Below are 23,604 nucleotides of genomic sequence, written 5' to 3'. Positions count from 1 at the left end.
AGCCACAAACTATCTTTCACGTTACAATACATGAATGCATGAGGTTCACTGAACATGTCTGGAGATTTAAATCTTAAATTATTTGTCTGCATAGGGTCTTGTTACTGTAGACCACTTGTTGAAGGAAATTCCCTGAAATTACTTTTCAATTTTTTGTGAAAAACAAAAGATATATATCCTAATATATCTTATATACATTTTAAAATATCATATATGGTATCTAGCCAATTAAGACAAACTAATCCATTGGATTAGTATATATATACACATATAGAATATGCAATAGTCATTTGTTGGCTACATATTCGTTACAGTAGTCCCCCCTTATCTGTGTGGGATATATTTGAAGACCCCTGTGAATGCCTGAAACTATAAATACTACCAAACCCTATATGCCCTATGTTTTTTCCAGTACATACATACCTAAGATAAAGCTTAACTTACAAATTAGACATAGCAAGAGATTAATAATAACTAATAATAAAATAGAACAATCATAACATTCTATTTACAATTTCACAGATTGAACATTCATTTTTACCAGAGATTTTAGCAAGATCAGAAAAAGATTTGTGTTCTTTCTTTAATAAATTGAGAATGTTCACCTTTTCTCTTAAAGGAAGACCTTTCCAGAATCTCTTGGCATATCTGCATTACCAGCATCCCTACTCTTGAGCTTTGGGACCATTGTTACATAAAATAAAGGTTACTTGAATGCAAGCATGACAGCTACTCTGATAACCAAGACAGCTACTAAGTGACTAACAAGTAGGGAGTGTCCACAGTGCAGACACACTAGACAAAGGGGTGATTCATGTCCCCAGCAGGCAGAATGAAGCAGGACAGAGCTAGATTTCATTGTGTTACTCAGAATAGCAGGCAATTTAAAATTTAAGAATTGTTTACTTCTTTAAGTTTTCTTTTAATTTTGCAGACTGTAGTTGACCACGGATAACTGAAACCACAGAAAGTGAAACTGAGGATAAGGGCGCACAACTGCATACATATATATGTATATATTATGTGGAATATATATATTCCACATAAGATAAACTAATTCACTACAGTTTTTCCAGAGCATTTATAACTCTACTTTTTTCCAACTGTGATCACTATAAAAGTTTACTTAACATAAAATATATCACCTTACTTCCAAATATTTAATTTTTAAGGCACAGATTTTTTACAATTCTATGCTTTCATCTGTACTGACCTTACATCTGTGCTGTAAATATTCTACTAAACATCATCTTGCAAACTGAATGGGGACCACTTACAGGCTAATGGCGTGTAATATCACCAAGAAAAGAACTTAGCTTTATTTTCTATCATCTAAAACTATACAACCAGCTCTTTTCAGTCAAAGAACAGACCAACCTTGGCAAGTCTTCATTGCTAAACTTAGTTATTAACTTTTGCCACCACTTTGGCTGTCAGTTTGGATCATCTTGGGAGAAATAAATGAGAAAGTAGAAAATGTTCCTCGTCTTGGCAAAGAACAGCAGGGTGGAAGTGAGAGAAGACAATGAAACCCCTGCTGCTGATTTCTTCCTCTGCTTATTTTTGTTCTTGAGCTGCTTGTAGAAAAGACACTAATGAGACTCTCTTCTGATGATTGGAAACGTTGTGAAATGATTTTTCAGAAAAACTCTGGATCCTGACCCTTGCTAAAAGCTCATCTTACAGATTACTCTACAGTTCTCCACCTACGAGGCTTCAGAGGACTTCTTAGCTCACACAGTGAAGCAGAATAATTCTCATTACTTCTGCTTCCATAGATAATCTTTTTTTCCCTTTTAAGGCGGATTAAAATTTTCCATTTTTTCCCAAAAGATTTCAAATTAGCTTTTATTTAGTGGTTCTCAACAATGGCATTTTTGGTCTGTGGTCATGATGAATGAAAAAAACAGTATAGTAGCAGTTAGTTTCTTTTGAAGATATTTTAGTATTTCCTTTTTTCCCCTGATGATAAGTAACAAAACGGTTCAAACAAGAGAAATTGTAAGAAGCAAATGATAAGGCAATTGGAACAGTAGGAATGGGACTCCATTTCAAATGTGTTGGGAAGGGGGAGATTCTGTGGCACAGGTATCAGTGTGCCAACATTTACACACGAAAAGCAAAATTTCTCTTGTGTATATAGTGTACAACTCTACAGTGATACATGCAAAAAAAAAATGTATGACATCTCTTTTGTAATTTGTTCCTCCTAAATGAGTCATACTTGCACTTTGTCTGATTCCCAGAGACCTCACACATCCTCACGTTCCAATTTCAACCAGGCACTATACTTAGAATCATAGGTAACATTCAAAATATGGAAATCTGACAGTTTTTGTGAACGCAGGAAACGGCTGAGGGTTTCACGAGCACGTCTGGGAATGATTGGATGTGAGGTAAGTCACCACGGATAAAGGCAAGAGAAAGGAAATTAATTAAAAGCAGGGGGGTAGAGAAGATAAATCAATGCAAGAATAGATCTGAGAGAGAGAGAGCATTACAGATTCAAGCTCCGATTCATAAACAAAGACATCTCAAAGCCTAGGTTGAGGAAGAGGGACAAAGGAGAGACACCCATACTCGTGTGGCTGTAATCACAGTGGCTATGTACAGGGTAGAGTGGTCACTGGAAGACGATAGACGGGAACACACAATCCCCTTTCCACCCCTTCAGCTTGCTCTGTGCTAGGTGATACACAATTTTATTTCCTTCAACTACCAACAAAAAGACTAATAATCTTAGCAAACTCATTTTAAAATTCAGATGTCCTTTTACTGATAAATCCATTCTAAAACTGGATTAAAAATTGTACTCAGGGATATTTTATTTATTGAAATGTATTTTCAGTTGCTAAACCTATGACCAAGGATGACTTCTGTCTCACAGAAGGAGACCCAGAGGCTCTGAATGTCCAACAAAACATGGTACAAAATTCTTAGTAGAATAAAGATTTTAAAATCTTTCTGTGACAATCTGTTAACTTCTTGGGCAAACTGCTGCTTTCAATTTAGGGGTCAGGTCATTAAAAGTCTATCAGTGCCCTTCCACAGGCAGGCTGCACTTTCTGGGGTGGTTTTATTTCAAGGAAGATGCTGCTATCCCAAGGAGTGTTCGAGCATCTGAACTATCTCATGTTAATATTCCACAACTTTCCATCAAAGAAAGGCAACCAGAAATCACTATTTTCTCTCTTCCCTGATAAATTTAGATTTACAGCACTATCTTAATATTAAAATCTTTACCACACTATGTGCATAGTGCTGCTGCCAAAAAATTCATCATAAACGTAGCTGCTTAAACAGCACACATTTATTTTATGATTCTGTAGGTCAGAAGTCCTCCAAGGGTTTCACTAAGATCAAAATGTTGGCAGAATGAGTTCCTTTCTGGAAGGGCTGAAGGAGCTCATTTGGGTGCTGGCAGATTTCAAGTCCTTTGGGTTGTAGTACTGAGTCTCCATTTTCTTGCTGAATGTCAGCTGCCAACCACCCCTACATCAAGAAATGAGCCACATTACTTGGCTTGTGGCCTCACTTCCTCCATCTTCAAAGCTAACAGGCAATTCTGTCTCAGATTTCTAATCTAGTCTTCATCTTCTCCTATTACATCTTTCTGACGCATTTTTCTGGCTTCTTTTCTACTTTTAAGTGCTCATGTGATTATATTGGTCCCACCTAGATATTCCAGGATCATCTCCCCATTATTAGATCCTTGATCTCAATCACTTCTGCAAAGTCACTTTTGCTAGACTGAATAACATAACATATCCAAGGATTCTGGGGTTTGGGACCTAAGCATCTTTGGAGGAGCCATTTTTCTGCCTACTATACCATTAAACTATTTTATGCTGCAAAGAGTTTCACCTTATACCTGTACCATGAAAATAAAAGTAAAATTGAAAATAAAAATGTCTCTGTTTACCTGTTTAAATATGTTTAATAGTTGAAAGTTTTGGCCATTTGCTAAAAATTTCAAAATGTTTTGTCTCTCAAATTACAAAAACCAACCTACCTATTGACATTAGAAAAGATAGAAGTTTACCAGGTAAACTTCAGCAAAAACTTGGTATATTTGGCAAAAGACATTTAAATCCTAATATTATGATTTATTAAGTACAACAGTGAAATTCTGCATTTGCATCAGCTAAGTAAGTACTCAAACTGAACTTAAACCAGCTGTCAAAATGAAGTGAGGCATATTGCCAAGTAGGTTTATGAAACATAAAACAAAATTTTAAAAAGTAATAAAAATTGTCCACTACTATCATTAAATGTGTATAAAAAAGAGGTTTGAAATAAAAGATTTTTAAATATTTATTTCATCCTTATCTTATCCCTTAAAAATGTGTTGTGTTTTTAAATGGACATTGTAAATATAGCATTAACAAATGAATATATTATAACAAAAATCTGTAAATAAATAAATACGCATATATAAATATAAGAATACCTATACAGACTGCATGTCCTAAATTTTTACTTATTGTTGTAGGCCAGCAAAAATATTGAAAATTGCTATACTAAGAAGTTCATGTTAAATATACTTGGTTTGCTGCATTCCAAATTAAACTGTTTAAAAAAAATACTTATCAATTAACCTGATATCATTACTTTTTCAAGAGCTTTATAACAGCTAAATTAAATCCAGATTTTTCATGATTTCAATCAGCCACTCAAAAAGTATTATAAAAGAATAGTTACTAAGGAGCCTAGAATCTTCTTATTTTGGAAACATTAAGCAAATCTTTTTAAAACACCACCTTTTCTAAATCTGTAACTTGATTTTAAGCGTTGAACTTTAAAAGTCATAGGAACATTTAAAATATCATTTATACTCTCTCCAATAGATAGGGGGTTTTATTTGCTTATAAGACATAGCCCCTCATTTCTGAAACATAAAAATAAAAACTTTAAAATACATTAGTAACAACTATAAACTTCTGGTTGTCTTGATTTCTTTATGGCTCTTGTATAACACATTTTTTTTCTTGTGACAATATGTCATAAGCCAAGTTGTACAATTTTCAGGATTATTTTCCCCTCCCAAGTCATGCTATTTATTTCTTTTGGGTTTTATTTGTTAATGTATTTGTGTCCAGTAGATGCACACTTTATGTTCCCTTTAAAAATAGAATAAATTCATTCTACTTACCAAACTATTCCCTGAGCCCCAGAGCCAATAGGCTTTAGATTCTGGTAGCGCTTGAGAACTGTGAAGGTTGAATCTCCCACTTCCACACTGTAGAACTGGTTGTCCACTTTGCTTTTGCTCATGTTGTAATGTTTGGCAATATATGACACATCCACTTGTTTATCGAATCCCTGTCCAAAAGGAGAGCAAAAAACACGAACAAGTGAATAAGCAGAATGATAATGAGATGCAGAGAAGCCTATTCTTATAATGATTACTAGTGCTTAGCCATCTATCATCTAGTTCATGAGGTTTACATAGGAAAAAAGTATCAATCCATGCAAGATTACCTGAAGTAAAAGAGCTTAGAAAAACAATGCAAAGGAATCGTTTTCAATATCAAAACTATTTCAAATAGATTAATCTTGGATTTGATTCATGTAATCTTTTCTGAAGTGTCCCATTAAAACCATTCATTTGCAGAACATCTGCTAAACACGTCTTGTCTCAAGACTAGGAATTTCAGAATTTAAAGCAGACGAGGGGATTGTGGCTCATCCATTACAAATACTGCATCTATTGCCCTTTCTTAGAAAAAAACTGACATATAAACTAACATGACATTTTAACTATTTTAATTAAGTAAATTTGAATTAAATAGTATAGACTTCTTTTATTGTCATTAATACCAAAAATGTCTTTTTCCTTCATTAAGCATAGAGAAAATTTAGTTCAAATTAAGATTATTCTAAAATGCCACATGCCACTTTACTGTTTGAAGACTTAGATTTTAAATATTTCAATTGTTGCATTTTTGTTTATCTTTAAGATTTGAAAAAATTTTAAAAAGTGGAATTTTAAAAAGTGGAAGGTTCCTAACACAAAGAAATGATAAATGCTTGAGGCCATTTGGATAATTAGGTAATTACCCTAATTAGATTATTATATATATAGGGTCTATATCAAAGTTTGTCCGTAAAATTTTGAATGATTTTATATACACTACACTTAGAATGTAAACATCAATTATCCATATTTATTATTCATACATAAATGATATTATATTATACTTTAAGACAAATATTTCAAATATTTTGGATTCTATAGCTAGAAGGGACCTCAGAGAATCATCACCCTGCCCATTCTTTGGGGCTCACAGGGCGCTATCTACCCAGCAGTGATCACCTCTTCCTGCACATACTGTTCAGATTTTGAACACCCGCATTTTCTGTGGTTCCTCCCCAATCTCAGAAATTGGAAATTAATTAACCTAAACCAGTGGTTCTCCTTAGATATAGGATTAATCCATTGGTGGCTTTAGGGAGATTTGTGGGCACATTTGGAAATGCCATGATGATGAAAGATGTGGCTTCTACACATATTTATCTGGCATATCAAAGAATGCTGGTGTCCGGAAATGAGGGAGACAGTCCTACCCAAGTAGTAGCTCCCTACACACAACTCATGAATGTTCTGCCAAAGCTCTAATTGGCAAAAAACCTGCCCATAATACTTTGAGCTCAGAATCTAAACCAAAAATTTTATGTATGATTTTGACATATAGTAACTCTTCTGAAAATCTAATTCTCATATAATTTGAAGATTTAAACCATATCAGGCTCTGAACCCCTCAGTTGGTCATATAGCTATTTTACTTGTAAAATTTCATCTCTAAATAAAAAATGGAAATAAAGGTCCCATCTAATTTTCTCCTATATTCTCTTGGAAGGAAGCCCAGGCAGCACGAATAATGTAAGGAAGGTGAATACAGAGGGGACCACATGAATGTGGGTGGTGAAACCTGTGAATTCAGTGCAAGAATCTTGAGATTCTAGACAGTGGAGACAGACGTGAGAGTAGAATCCATGTGACAGGCACCAGCTTATGATTGGAACATAGATGGTGGCAGCATTCGATACAAATGCACACAAACTTCAGACAATAAAAAGGACTGTAGGAAGTTCTGTTGTTTGGTCAGAAAACCAAAACTTGGATAATTTTCAAATGCAGTCACAAAACATCAAAATTTTGAAGGCAGTCTGTGGAGCATGGAATAAGAAATTAAACAGGGCTATTAAAAATCTGGGCATTGCGGGCCTATTCAAGGAGACAACAACAGGGTTTAGAATTTGGACAGCAGAAACAAGAACGCTGGTATTTAAACAATCCTTGATTGCAATTACAGTCCTGGGGACCGCTCTCCACACCATGGTCCATTTCAATTCTAGACATTTCTGCATATGAGTACAACAGCCTGATTAAAGCCTGCTTTTTTCCTGGCTGAGAAAGGTAAAAAAAGCAACTGGAGCTAGATTTTCAAATGAATTCATTGGCCAAGGACTGACTCGGGCTGAATGAAGGGCCCAACTTGCCATTTGTCAAGCTCTGACTTTTCTTTACATTTTTCGTATGTTGGTTTCTGACCACCACAAAATCCTTATCACATGCTCACCTCATGAAACCTAGGCGACCCATTTCCCTTTCTCCCGCTTACCACCTTCCCTTTTGAAGCGTGGCTTTCCCAACTCTATTACCTACATGTACTAATCATTTGCAGTGACCTTCATGTTCCACACGCCTAACTTAACGCTGTGTTTCGGCACCACCCTATTCCTCTGGACGTGGCTGTGGCATTTCTAGCTATGTCTTAGTGTTCATATTACACTTGAAGCCAACTGTTGGCCCTCTTCTTCCAACATTTCAGTATACATCGAGAGAAACCAAAGAAGTTTAACAACTCATGCCACTTCTATTTTTAAGGCTTATTCTAGGGGACTCTATTTAACATTGACAAAAGTTTAACCCAATAAACAAATATACACATTGTATGCCAGGTACTAGGTCTGGCACTGAAGATAACAGCTAAGAAGAGGGAATCTCAGTCCAGATTAGAGACAACCGAGCAAGCAAGAAGTCAAACTATCAGTGTATATTCCACAGCAGAGTAAAGAGAAGGCACTGGAAAAAAGTGTCAACCTAAATGACACAGAGGGTGGCTCTCTGAAAGAAAATGGTATCTATTCAGTCATGGGTAATGACAATGGGAATATGTGTGCAATAGCAAATTATGAGTGCATACAAGGATACCAGGAAGACAAAGGTTTTTAAGGAAAAGATGAGGAGTATTACATAATTGTTTTGAGATAATTATCTTTGACTACAAAGATCAGTAACAAGAGTGATGCTAGTCCCAGGTTAGATAGGCAATTGCTGGGCTGATGTTATCACAGAAGTAGTTTTTGTGCAAGGTTGTGATGGCCTTTGTGCAGTTTTTGCACAATTTTGCAGTTTTTGCAGAATTTCATGATAGTTTTGTTATCAGGCATATCAGAACCCTTCTTATTCTGGCCTTTCTCTGTTTTTCTCCACTCTATTTGTCAATTTTCTTTTCTTTTCTTTTCTTATTGACACAAGTGACTTCATTTTGATTCTGGCAATGTCCACAGCAGCAACTAACTGCCTGCATTCATTCACCTACTACATATAAAGGAACTGCTAGATGCCAAGTTATAGGTAATAACTATAACTATAACTGTAACTAGATGTCAAGTTACAGTGGGTAATATTTGAGGAGAGACTAGATCAGAGTTTTCTCTAATGATATCCCTGGACCTGCCTTGTCACTGGTTTTCGAATGTGAATGTGCCACTCAACCCTCTGTAATGCAGAGGGGAACTGTGAGAGGGGAACTTGACAAATAAGGACAACACCCTGGAGATTCTGATTCCAGCATCAGCACAGGTCCTGAGGACCTGCAGATTACTAGACAGTCCAGCTGGTTCTGATTTGAGGATCTGAGCATCAGACTTTGAAGGAGATAGAGCATCATTCTCCAAGTGTGCTGCATGGAGCATCAGTGTCAGTATCCCCTGGATACTGGTAGAAAATGCAGAAATACAAACACTCCACAGTCAGAGACTCTGGGGGTGGGGCCCAGTAATCTGGGTTTTAATAAGTCCTTTCAGTTACTCAGAGGCATGTTGAGGGCCACGTATCAGGAGGGATGGCCTGAAGACTGAAACAGAGGAAAACGCAGCTGCAACTCTGCCTGAGTATTTAGAGACTAGGACACTTTCTATGCAGCAGAAATAATATGTCTATATCTGCAGCAAGAAACATAACTTTGTCATTCTATGAACTGCCAAATTCCATTGCTCATGGCACATATGAAATAAAGTACAGAGTCCATATTAGGCCAAGACTGCCCTATACTACATATTAGGCCAGGATTACCCTGTACTACATATTCAATTATTTTACAGAGCCCACTGCCTCAGTCTCAAGGATGGACAAAGTCTCTGTTTCCCTAGGCTGGCAGGTAGCCAAGTACCATGAGGAAGTAAATCATTATTTTATCTCAGCAATTGTTCACATTCCTGAGAAGTTCCCAGGGATTTTCTAGTGCACACCTAGGACGGAAGTTCTTTTATATAATGGGGATATACAAACTTGATGATAATTTGGCACAGTGATTTGATAACACTTTGATATAATGATTAAAACAATCACAGAGTTTATCCACCAATTTTAGCAAATAAGAGAATTCCCAGGCAAAAAGAAACAACAATACACACTATCCAAATAAAATACCCAATGCCCTGTCACATTTCCTAAAATATAAGTTATTCAGTGATCTTTCCTCTCAATCTGAGGGCATATAATTTCTCACAATAAGATTGAAAATTTTCATTATAAGATCCATGAATTCATATATATCCAACTTTCTTTTGAATATCTTCTTTATACCTAGTTTTGAATTAAGCTTTAAGGTATAATCTAGAAGTTGGAGAATATATGCTTAGATATATCTTAAATAATTGGTAGAATTCTATTTTGATTATTGGCTAAGCAGGGAGACATGAAGATAATAGCATTGGAAATTTCCTTGGATTGATGTCATAACCAGAAATTTGATGGCAAATGTGTTGTGTTGAAGAGCTTCCCCCAGATCCCATCTGTGCCCCAAGCTTACAAATCTAAATTGAGTTTTGAAAAGTTCAGGACATATTTAATATAGTATATTTTATACTTTACTTTCCATAAAGTCATCCATGTCATGACTATAAAGTTCAAATATAAAATTTCTCTATAAAATGTACCTGTGAAAATAGGCAATTAAGTGTACTATGGAAAAATACCATCAATGCTGAAAGTTCTAGTATTTTCTGTAGTTCTAGTTTTAGTACTTCCTGAGTTTAGGTCATAGGATAAGAGAGCTGATGATTTGAACCCAAGAAGGGAAAAAACAAAACTTCATATTGGGAAGGCATGATTAGCCAATACTCGTAATAGTTTCAGGCAGAGATGCTGAGGTTTTAACATGGATTGGAACTATCTGGGGGGCTTATAAAACACAGCTTTCTGAGCCTCAGTGGAAAGTTTCCGATTCACTGGGACTGGGGTAAGGGCCAAGAATCTATATTTCTAAAAAGTTCCACACTTTGAGAAGCGCTGTTTTATGTCGCCATGCAAAGGGGGCTAACTGGAGAAGCAGAAATGGAAAGCAAAGCAGATTGACAAGTCAAGGAAGCCATGGGAGTTAAAAATAACATCATGGTAGGGGAAGGGGGGAGAGTGAAGAGGGGAGGAGCAAGGGGGTTGAGGGGTCACAGTGTAGGGCACAGCTCTTGGGGGTGGGACACAATTATAAGGGGGACTTTACTTAACAAATGCAGTCAGTGTAACCTAATTCTTTGTACCCTCAATGAATCTCAAACAATAAAAAATCAAATCAAATTTGATGAATAAGATTATGAAAAATCGATTTTAAGTAAAAAGGTCAATTAAAACACCTGTGCCACAAAAAACAAACAAACAAAAAAAATGTCACAGGAGACTCTCATTGCTATCAGTACTTCTTTTATAGGCCAAGTAGTATTTCCCCATCTCATTGATGTAATATAGTGCCTGATTGATGTTCTCTCAATTAGTTCATGAAAATAAGCATTTCATTTTCTATTTATATTAAATTTATACTAAAAAACTTGAGAGGGATGTATGAAAGTCATGGGAATTTATAAATGTTCATCAAGAGTATCCTTCCACAAAAGAAATTAATGTGTTGATTAAGAGTTAATTATTAGGAAGGAATATTACACTTCAAACAGCATAAATCACCACAGTGGTAACTTTTGGAAATCAGTATGGTCCAGAAAAGCTACGTGTTTACAACAGTCTATTCAATGCATTTAGGTGATTTTTAAAAATTCATTTTTCCATTTAATATTACATTTATATTTAAATGATCCAATAATTATTTCAATGTGCATATAATCAAATTTCCTTGGCAAATATTCAAGGCAAACTCATATCTCGCACCCTGTCCTCCATTTGCCAAAAATTTAAAGTGAAATTAAAAGGTTTTATTGCTGCTGGCATTTTAATAGGCAGAGAGGAGATGTGAATATAATCTGTTCTGTGAAAAGACTGCATTTTGTACAGACCTGTAACAAAGGACGTTATATAATGAATTCCATCACCAATTCCGTTGCTAGCCTATGGCCATGGAATTTTGCAAAGAAAAATGTTCCATATTACTGATCTTATCCTGCAGGTGCCCAAAGCCTTGATTATAGTTTTCTCAAATATAATAAACTATATTTGAAGCACTTCTTCCTTGTTTCCATTTGTGGGTGACTGTCCTCTGTTACTGCTACTCAGTTCCTGAGCTTTTAGAATTTTTAGAGGTTAAGTTTTCTTAGTTTCTTTTGAGTGATAAAGCTGAAAATAGCCCCAAACTGGATCAGTTTTGTGCTTAATAGCTGTGAAACCTTGAGCAAGTCACTTTATTCTTTCATTCATTTATTATTGATATCCTGCATAGTTCCATAAAGGATTTGTGCACTTCAACATAAAAGATATAAAAACAGTAAAGCCATTAAATCCAGTTTTAAGAACAAATGTCATGTAAAATAGGCTTGGAGATGACAGTTTTACCAGAGGACATAAGTTATGAATATCTACTGCCTTAGGCATAAAACTTAGCGTCATAGTTTTGGAAAGCCAAAGGAAAAATGATAACAATAACAACAAAACCACAGTGAGTGGCAAGTTTCAATTCATTAATCTCATAAAATATATCTTACAATTCATAGGAATGATAAAATTTCTTTAGCCCTTAACTTCAGAAAAAATACATTCAATGGTTCTTTATATATAAACCTGGGATCAAACAATAGGCAGTAAACAGCAATATTTTTAAAAGGAAGACACAGAATATGTTTTATGTGGCTTATATATGATACCAAGTTTCAATAAGGCAAGGAGAGAAAGAAAGGTGACCCAGTGTTAATGCAATACCTACTACGGACGTGCTCTGTGTTCCTTTAAACATGATGATGTGAATACCCCAAACAGATGGAAATAGTGGCACAAAGAGAGATCTGTTAATTAACTGGCTCAAAGTCTTAGAACTATTAATTAGTGGTACTGATTAATAGAAATTAACGTTTTTCCAACTCCAAATAAGTGCACATTTTTAACTAAACCAAGTACTTGTTCAGTTAAAATAATTCAGAAAAGTGATAAGGTAGGCCAGAATAAAGCTTAGAAAATCAAGAGAAATAAATGAACGACGTGCCTTTCTCTACAAATTCTTTCATTTATCAATTGTCTCAGCCTAAAGCTTAAACTTAACTAAACATTAAATAATTCAGTGTTGAAGTAGGCCATTGTGTGTGGTGATGGAACACTAGATTTTCAGAGCTACCATGGAATTTAAAGAGCCTCATTCCACTTATTTGTTAAATATTTATGGAGCACCTACTGTGTCAGGCACTATTGAAGATTCTGTGGGTATGAAATTAACCTATCTCAATAGCATGACCAAAATAATCAGCTACAAAATGCACCTGTAGGAAACTAGACAATCTGGTAGGATGTTGGCTCTTGAAAACCATCCACCAAAACTCATGAATGTGCTTTTGGCACAAATGACATTGAGCTATTCCTTCTCATGGTCAACCAGCAGACTGAGTGGCTTCAGGACACTCCAAGATTGTTGCATAATGTCTGTTTGTTGTGGCAAAAAAATCATGTGCTCAATCCATTTAAATCTGAATCAAATTATTCACCCATGAATTTTAATGAGGAAGATTAGAGACAATCATACTTAATGATGCTTAGATTAGATTTTGTTCTGTTAAGAGTACACATCCCCACTCTGTTTCTTGAAATTTACTCTCTAAGGAGGATTACATCATGGGATCTACTTCACTTTTATATTAGTTGGTCCAGAGATCATTCCTTTGTGGAATCAATGACTTATAAAAAATTAATAAAGCAGCAAAAATGTTAAAACTTAAGTTGTTTAGGGCGGTGTCTGTGGCTCAAAGGAGTAGGGCACTGGCCATATGCCGGAGGTGGCGGGTTCAAGCCCAGCCCCAGCCAAAAAAAAACCCTCAAGTTGTTTAATCATTATTTTCAATTATCTAAAAAGTATAAAACTATTGCTTAATAGTAGAACAGGTATGGCTTCTGCCTGCTCGTTCTTTATGTATAAAGAGAGAAAACTAGTATGGCTTGAATAGCTACTAGGTGCTGAGCCAGTGTTAGGATCAGGCAACCCGCTACATGTCTAATAAATCATTTCATATAAGAATCAGTATTCTAATTTTACAAATGAAAAACTCTAAACTGAGAACTTCAGTCAAGGGTAAAAATTCAGCTTTTAACTTTAACTGTCTGGCTTAGAATCTTGACTGAGATCTTAGCAAGTTCTTTATAACCTTAGACATGGTTTCCTAATTTATGAAATGAGGATGAAAACCTACTTCGGGGTTCCATAAGGTAATCTGTGTAAAGCTCTCAGTGTGGTACAAGGTTACAGGAAACTCTCAGTTTATCACCATCATCATTACTATAATTGTCATCATTATTATTGAGAAGTTAGATACATTTAAAGACACATAGCTAATTAGCAGTTTTAAAATGCTTTGAACAAAGGTTAGCCTAACTCCTGACCCATAGGCAGCATCACAGAGCCATTCTCCAAGATACTGTTCTTCATCTCTCTCAACATGTTTCGTAGCTACCTCGACCTTTTGTGGAATGAGTTAGAGATGTATGTAACCAAATAAATATTCAACTTTAGAGAAAATAAACAGAAGAAAAATAGAATGATACACTCCTCTCTGGAACCAATTGTAGAACTCAGAACTACAGTAGGCATTCTTCTTTCTTTGTTGTTTTAATTTCAGAATATCAGGAGGGTACAAACATTTCAGTTACATAAATTGCTTTTGTGCAGTTTCAATCAGTTATAAGTGTGTCCATCACCTAGACAGTGTGCATTGTACCTAGGGGGTATGAGTTCATTCTTCTTAACCTACTGAAAAATGCAGCCTATGCTTATTCTGTATCCCACCATGAGGTAACATATGTGTAGAAATACAAAAATTATCTCTTAATATTTCCAAAGCGTTCTATAAGAAAGAGTTTTAAATTAAAAAACACAGTAGAAACCAAAATGGAATCTACAAGTTAATACTTTTCTTATAAAATAACAATAAACTGAAAAACAATAATTCTAAGATATTTTATAGCACAACTGTCTTGAAAAATCTAAGCAATTTCTTCATTTAATCTGGTTAATATCTCAACCATAATTAAACATACAATGTCAAGCTACATTTCATCTTTTCCTTTTCTATCCTTAAGGGTTTCTATTTAAAACTAATTAGGGAGTACAAAAGTTTCTGTTACATGACTACCTTCCATAAGGCTGAGGTCAGGGTTTTCAGGTTACCTGTCACCAGGACAGTATTTGTTATACCCCATGGGTAAGTTTTTATTCCTTGTCTTCTCCTGCCCTCCCCCTTTCTTGGTTTCCAATGTCCTTTACTTCTTTGTACCCATGTGTACCCATCATTTTGTTCCCATTTACTAGTGAGAACATGTGTTTGGGCTTCCATTTCTGAGATGCTTCACTTAAAATAATGGCCATCAGTTAAATCCAAGTTGCTCTAAATGACATTATTCCATGTTATGGCTGAGTAATACTCCATGCCATACATACCATATTTTCTCTACCCACTTATGTACTGAGGGGCACTCAGGTTGATTCCATATCTTTGCAATTGTGAATTGTGCTGCAATATATATTCAAGTGTGGGCGTTTTTGATGAAATGATTCCATATGAGTAGATACGTAGTAATGGGATTGCTGGATAAAATGGTAAATCTACATTTATAAAATTTCTTTATGGGTTCTGGAAATTAGTCTTTTGTCAGATGCATAGTTTGTTTCTCACATGCCATAGGTTGCCTGATTACTTGGTTAATTATTTCCTTTGCTGTGCAAAAGATTCTTAATTTAATTAATTCCAATTTATTTGTTTTGTTGATGCCAGATTTGCCTTTAGGGTCTTAGTCATAAATTCTTTGCCTACATCTAGAGTTTTTCCTATGTTTCCTTCTAGAATTTTTATCGTTTCATGCCTTGCATTAAAATCTTTATTCAATCTTGAGTTTATTTTTGTATATGTCATGAGATATGGGTCCTATTTCATTCTTCAGCATGTGGCCATCCAATTTTCCAAGCTCCTTTTGTTAAATAGGTCATCCTTTCCCCAGGGTATGTTTTTGTCTATTTTGTGAAAGGTTTCTTTTCTGGGTTCTCTATTCTGTTCCACTGGGCTATGTCTGTACTCTTAGAACTATACCATGCTGCTTGGTAATTTAACCTTGTTGTGTAGTTTGAAGTCAGGTAATGTGATGGCTCCTTCCTCCTTTACTTTGACTTTAGCCAATGTCATGATTATATGTCTGGGAAATGTCCAATTTACTATGACTTTTTCCTGTGTTCAATGACCAGCCTGTATCTGGATATCTGAATCTATGGTGATAGCAGGGAAGTTCTTGGCAATAATTTCCTAAATAGGTTTTCCATGCTTTTATTCTTTTTCCTCTTCTCCCTCGGGGAACCTACAATCCATGTTTTGGCTTGCTTTACATAGTCCCGTATTCCTCTGAATGGTGGTTTCATTCTTCTTTATTCTCTTTTCTGCACCCTTGGCTGACTGGGTTAGTTCAAAGCCTTGCCTTCAAGCTCTTAAACTCTTCCTTCTGCTTCATCAACCTTATGTAGAAGCTTTCTGCTGTATTTCAACATTCCCTAAGGGGCTCTTACATTTTTTAAAAATTCTGTTATATCCTTTGTTATGTTGTCTTTCTTTTAGCAACTTTTTAGGTTTTTTTCATTCCTGTTCTGAAGTATTTTTCAGCTGCTTTGTTTTAACTTTCAGTTTTCTTTGTAATGCTATTCATCCCGTTCATATCCTGCTTTACATTTCTGACATTTCAACAATTTCCTCGTGGTCTGGGTACATTGCTGTAGGTCTGTTTTGATCCTTTGGGGATGTCAACCTATGTTTCTACAATTCTTTTCCTGGTTTTGTCTCATTGGAAACCTCTTCTGTCAGTTCAGGAAAGATAGGGGAGCAGTGTTCTTATTCTGCTTTGCTGAGAACTCTCCTATTTAGTGAGAAGGAGAGACCCTTTGAGGTGCTTTTGTGTCCTATGGGGTCAGATGCACGATCTGACTGTGCCACACTGTCTAATTCCTCTGTGGTTGGCACAGTCCTAGCTAGTGCTAGGAGTTGTGTGTAGTGAGTGGCAAGTTGGTCCCTCTGCCACAGTTGAGTCCCCAGCAGGAGGCTGGATGAGTCCCTGTCCACAGAGGTGGGCGTTTTCCCTGAGGTGGTGGCATTAGATGCTTGGTGAGGCTGTCTTGGCAGGGGCTACAGGTGTCAGGCCTGTGGGCATTCACTTCACTCAGGTTTAGGTGTTATGGCCGCACACAGTGGGGAGAGCCTGTGGCTAGTAGGTCAGTGGTAGAGAGCTAGCCTGGAGGGGTGGCATCATGTGGTAATGCCAAGAGCTTGCTTCACTGATTGGAACATGAGGCCTTGGGAGCATGGCCTACCAGCTGGTGCCCAAGCCAGGAGGTGTGGCCTGCCACACAGTGTGTGAAACCACAGGGGAGTGGATCCATATGGTGCACAGAGCCAGGGGCTTGTTCCATTGGCAGGTGCATAGGGCCATGTGACCTTATCTGCTGGATGACTGGGGCTCTCTTCTCACACAGGTCCTGCTGGGGCTGTTTCCATGGGACGTATCAAGTGGTATATTACCTACTCCATTTGAATTCCCTGGTTGCAGTGCAGGGTACCTGGCTTCCAGTCACAGACATACAAAAGCATCTGCTCTCTGGGCTCTCTCCTTGGCCTGAGGAGGGGTGATGTGTGGCAGATGCAGCAAAGCTGATTCCTGTGTGGAACAGGCGCTCTGGATCTGAGCGCTCAGACTGGTGTCAGCTGCAGCAACCTGAGAGCAGTGGCAAGCAGCTGTCATGGGATGCAGCTTTACTGCATGGTCTCCAAGCAATTCTCTGACCAGTGCAGAGGCCCTCAGCAGTGAGGAGGGCTCCTCGTAGCTCAAGTCACAGTGACTATGGGGGGAGCATGGGGCCCGGAGTCTCTTCTTTATCCCTTCCGCCAATTGTAGGCATCTCCCCCAGGTTCCCTCCAGTGTTGGCAAGTGGATTCTCCCTCTTCATCTCCTTCTCTCTAAGTCTCCTGTTGTTCTTCTGATGATTTACAATGCTTTCTCCAAGACATCCATCCATGGGTGGGCATCTGCTTGCAACTTTTAATCCTCTACTTGAGAGCAGTGTGTGAAGGCTGCTTCTATTCTGCTATCTTCTATCCTTCCATTTTTGTAACTTAAATTTTTATTTTTTTATATCAATAGATTTAGGATGTACAAGTGTTTTTGCTATATTGATGAACTGTATTATGCTGAAGTCTGGTGTCCATCCCCAGAATAGTGTACATAATATAACAGTGATAATTTTCTATCCCTCACTCCCCTCTGCTCCCCCTTCTTTGATTTCAATATCCATTAAACCACTTTAAGATCATGTATATGGATACACATCCACATCATTTAGCTCTGACTTGTGAGAACATGTGGGATTCATGCTTCTATTCCTGAGATACGTCACTTTGAATAATGGTCTCCAGTTCATTCCAAGTTGCTGCAAAAGACATTATTGCATTGCATAGTACTACCACAGCCGAGTAGTACTCCATGGCACACGTATGTCACACTGTCTTTATCCACATGTTATTTACATGCAGGCTAAATCTGTTCAATAAGAAGTCACAGTATGGCTTTTTTATGCTTCAAGCTAATCAATGAGCCAATATAGAAAAGCTCATCATTACAGAACAGAATCCTAGGCCCTTCCAATTTTATGTTAGTTAATCTTGAGTAAAACAAATGTATTTAGTTATGTTGTTACTGAATGCAAATAACTATTTAATAAAACCTTAGGGAGAAAAGCTTTAGGAAAAACCCAGGGTAGAGGACAGAATTATAACACTACATTACTTTCTTAAAAATTTGCAATAGCCATCTTCACATATGGACACACATGGGAAAAATCTATGGTTGAGCAATGTGAAACACTAATCCATAGGTTATCATAACAGTATAGGGATCTCAGTGACTTATTTCATCATATAAGGTATGTCACATTTTTATAATGTTTGCCTTGTTTTTGCTTAATAATCTACCCCCATCATGTCAACATAAGTATATACTTATAAGGTTTTAGAAAATTAATTCAAAATTAAGTGTTATGTATCAAAGTGGATGTAGTAGGAAGTCAGAATTGGGTTTCCTTAATACAGTGAAAGAAAACCCATTAAGAGGAGAAGCTAAAGTTAAAATTACTCCTTCATTATGTGAAAACTAAAATAGTAAAGGAAGAATTTATAGGTTTGTATCTCAAAACCATGGCCATTTATTTATTAAATCAAATGTCTTCAAATATATCTGTGATCCACCTACTAATCCCCTTAAGCTATATTTATATCAAGTCAAGAGGCTAAATTGTGTTTGGGGGGAGTACAGACAATCCCTCCAAAAACCTAAGCAATCCTTTTATTTTGCAGACCACCGAAAATTATTTCCAGTTTATTTGTTAGATTATACAAGTTCTTCCTTTGCTCTAATCAGCCAAAACACTTTTCCTTTTGATGCTTTACCCCTCAGGTTGGTATAAAAGTCTTCATTCCATCTAGGGTGGCCATCTAATGAAATGTAAAAATGTTAATTGTATATTTTCAAAGTCTTTGAAATAGAAACTTCACAGACCTGTCAAATGAAATGAGTTGAGAAAATCAAGTTACTTTAAATTTAAAATGTTTAAGCAAGAGGACTATTTTTAAAAACCCATATAATTCTGGAATCATATTTAATCATATTTTTAAAATGTCCTACATACTAGTAATCTGAATATCACTTCAAATGAAAGCATTCTGTGGACTCTCCAGATCCCCCTTTTTATACATTCCCTGGCTTTCTCGTTTCTAAGTTTATAAAAGGCTACATTAGCCCACAAAATATTCGCAAATTATCTGGAAATTTCCTAAGATTAAAAAGGAAAAACACTATGCCAAAAAAAACCAGAACAAATCAGAAGTGATCAATAATTTTTCTAATGAGTAAGTTTGCATTTATTCAAACTGCAGCCAAAAAATAAAATATAATATAAAACACATATAGACACATAGAGATTTTATTATCCAGACATTAGAGTAATAAAATAAAATTTATCTAGTCAAGTCATCTAATAATACTTTATATAAATTAAGAAAACACTGCTATAACCAGAAAAAAAATCAAGATGCTTAATATTGGCTATCTTATCTTACAAGGTGCAATGCCCAAAAGCAGTAAGAACTGTTTAAAAACCAAAGAACTATTTTGACCATAGTAGTTCCACAATAAGACTGCTATTTTTTTATGTCTCTAGTAATATTTTGGACCTTCAATATCACAACCATCTTTGGAATTTATGTAAAAGGATTTTTTTCTCTACTAGGCTCGTTCACATTTAATCATGATTTTGTAGTTTTTAGTTAACATTAGTTGCTATTCCCTTCAGACAAAACACTTCCCACCAACAGAAAATATTTAGAAGTCCATAATGAGACTAGCATAAGGGACTTCTGACTCTAGAATAAAATACAACTGGCTTCTACCTTCTGAGAATAAATAGTGTTGTAAAGATCAAATGAAATAAAATCTTAATAAATTTGTCATACATACTAAACATTCATTAAGTATTGGAGGGTTTTGGTTGATTGCTGGGTTGTTTGTGATTCATTGTAGCTTATCTCCAAGGTTTTGAACTCTGATAAGTAGGTTTTCCTTATGTTTATAAGCCGAACCAGTCTCGACTGTGCTTTAGACGGCAATATGTATTTTATGGGAGAAACCATCCTGTTTCTCTAGTTCCTATTATAGGTACTTAGTAAAGAAGTGTTGAAACAATGAGTGGTGAAATCAATATTTAATCAATCAAAAAGTAGATATCTCCTTAGCATAGAAGATATAAATAACTATAAAGATTTTCTGTGGCATAACCAAAATGAAGCCCAGTTTTGGCTCAGTCCTTTTTATTTCTAGTGCTATTCAAATTATGTTTTGTTAATTAACTTGAACCCTCTGTGTCTCAGGCTTTCTCAAAATCAGAAAATGATTTTAAATTATTCATAAATTAATCATCAGATATTTAGAAAGGACAATAAATTAATAACTCTTAGGTAAACATTAGGTGATTTGCGATTAGCAGGATAACATAATTTAATCTATTGACATGTATTTATAAAATGTTAAGATGTTGAAAAATCGATTTAATTTTGAAAAGCAACCAAACAAATTTCTCCGTGGGAAGTACTGTTTTCTGCTAAGTTTGTATTTCCCTCTCCAAAAAGGATTTAATGAACATCTACTGAAATAAAATAAACTCCTGGGCTTGAGAGTTAGGGATCAGGATGCCCCGGAGCCAGTACCATTGACTGGAAAAAACAGAAACAGTAAACTTGAAGGTAATGCACACAGGACAAGGGAAACGCTGCAGCCCCCAGCGGGCATGTGTGGCGTTTCCAACACACTTTATTTTTTGTGAATATATTTCTCGGTTAAATCTCTGACTCATCTGTTCCAAAAATAACATTTTTCACAGATTTTTTTTAATTCACAGAGTGAACTATAACAGCTCTGCACCTCTGGTCAATTGAGAAAAAATGGCTAAGACTGCTTACCTATATATCAGGAGGACTGAGAATTTTTGCACTTCACATTCCCTGTCAGTCTATGTTTTTTAAAGGATCCATACCACTGTAAGCTAAAGATTATTCTTTTATTGTTTTCCATTTCAAAGAAAATGTTCTTTCTAGAATATAACAAGAAACCTCTTGCTTGCAAAAGGTTGGGTTAAAAAAAAAATTAGTAAGAGTTGCTGAAAAAGTCGATGTCCTATGTTCTTCAAATAATTCAATGAAGAATAATAGTTAAAACTGTTACAGATAATGTACATATTTCCTATTGATAGGTATTATCCAGGCGATTTTATTTTCTATATTTTCTGTAATTTCTTATGGATAACAGTGAAAAAAAATGGATATATGACATAATGAAAAAACCCACAGACTGATACTTAAGAGATCTGGACACACTTGATCACTAATTAATTATTGACGAGCTACTTAAGGTTTTTAGTAAAGTCTGTAGGCAAACAGTTGAGAGCAACCTTAGCCCTGCTGGTGATGAGTTTAAACACCATGGTGTACAGAGTACCTGTGAGATGCCCCACGAAATGAGACATTTCCAAGGAAAACAGCTTAAAAGGAAACCCCAATAGAGAATCTTCCCTCTAAAAATAAATACATTATTTCCTTTAAATTGCTAAAGAAACAAGCAAGGCACAGAGCTATAGGAAAAATAAAAATAAAATGTTATTATCAAGAAAAGTTCTACATGTACAGTCCATCAAATTCTCCGAGTCACAACTGGAAATATTCTGCTTACTATGACATTTTCTAGATCTCTAAAAATGGTACATAACATGCATGTATATTTTCTATGCATTAAAAGCTCATAGTAAGCAAGAAAATACAGAGTCATTAAGAGAGCTCATGCTTCACTTCTTTCCTTTATTTTTTGCTTTAAAAAAAGTCTCACTAGAAATATTCTGCATCCATACACAAACTTTGGAAGTTAGGTGATTTGAAAAATAACTTCAACCTAAGTCTTCAATCCAAACCTCTTTGGATTAAAAAAAAGGTTGAAATTTAAAAAGATTATTTTTAATTGGTAACTTTTGAGCTTCTTTGTTTTCTTGCTTAGGATTCATTGAGGGTACAAAGAATTAGGTTACACTGATTGCATTTGTTAGATAAAGTCCCTCTTATAATTATGCCCTGCCCTCAAGAGGTGTTATGTATACTATGACCCTCCATCCCCCTCTCTCCTCCTCTTTCCTGCCTCCCTCAGTCCCCTACCCCCCCAACCTTGTATTAGATCTACTGCCTTCATATTTAGAATTGAGTACATTGGATTCTTGCTTCTCTATTCTTGTCATGCTTTACTATGAAGAATGTGTTCCACCTCAATCCAGGTTAATACCCAAAGAAAAAAATCATTTTGTCATAAGGACATTTGCACTAGACTGTATATTGAAGCTCAATTTACATCACCAGATTTAATCTTGAAATATGCAAAACTTGAACTTCATTTTGGGAGAATTTTCTTGGTTGGTTTAATGGCTAGGATAAGGGAGAGTAAGAAAAATAATGACAGTCCTATAGCTTGTAAGTGGTAGTGCCCAGATATTTAACCCAGAAATTCAAGCCTGATCATTTTCCACCAGAGCAGGATTGCACCTGATCACATAAACAAAACATCAAAACATTCGTTGTTCATTCATTCATTAAGCAATATCTGGTGAGAGGCTCCCCCACACCAGATACTATTGTGAGAGCTGCGACACAGTATGAGCAAAGGACAGAATTCCACCTCTGTGCTGGCGAATATCCAACAATGGTCTGAGGAGGGAAGATGATGGGAAAGGGACTTGTCATATTTACTCATTTCCATAATGTAAATACTCCTATCATGACACATTTCAAGCTACTAACGTGAAGTCGTTGAACTTGGATTTGGATAGAGATGTGCATTTTCAACCTGTGGGCCTATGTGAGCTGGCTCCAGCGAGACACTGGGGAAAATTCCTGAGTGCAAAATGCATTCTTGTGGAGGACAAGCATCACACCAGACCTACAGCATACATAGTATGTCAGATACTAATTAATGTTAGGACGGGGAAAAAGCAGAGAAGTTGGGTAGGAAGGGGCAATTTAAACAGAACAGTCAGGAATGTCTCCCTTAAAATGACAGTTGAGCAAAGCCTTGAAGGTGATGAGGAAAGGAAGGAGGCCCCACCTGCAGGGAGAGAAGATGAGGACTTCAGTATTTAGTACAAGGATTTTTACCAAGTGAGATGGGAAGACATTGAATGGTTTTTCTGTTTTGTTTTCTTTTTAATCAAGAAGTGACATGTTCTCACTTATATTTTTCAAAGATCATTCTTGCTGATGCTTTGAGAATAATCTATTTGAGGG

General features: G+C 36.0%; 1 protein-coding gene across 6 annotated transcripts in view; it reads right to left on the bottom strand.

Moving 5' to 3' along the window:
- Nucleotides 1–23,604, bottom strand: part of MAPK10 (mitogen-activated protein kinase 10) — a 295,404-nt gene that overhangs the window by 125,386 nt on the left and 146,414 nt on the right. For 5 of the 6 annotated variants that reach the window (XM_003790028.3, XM_003790029.3, XM_012805360.1 and 2 more), the window contains one exon: nt 5,153–5,322. In XM_003790028.3, the coding sequence (XP_003790076.1) occupies nt 5,153–5,322 (170 nt within the window). Of the gene's footprint in view, nt 1–5,152; nt 5,323–23,604 lie in introns of those variants that run through there. The other variant, XM_023513365.1, reaches the window with a different exon arrangement.

This window comes from Otolemur garnettii, unplaced genomic scaffold (genome assembly GCF_000181295.1).
Source record: "Otolemur garnettii isolate 467f Iridium unplaced genomic scaffold, OtoGar3 scaffold00039, whole genome shotgun sequence".
NCBI classification, from domain to species: domain Eukaryota; kingdom Metazoa; phylum Chordata; class Mammalia; order Primates; family Galagidae; genus Otolemur; species Otolemur garnettii.
This window is presented reverse-complemented; position numbering and strand designations above follow the sequence as displayed.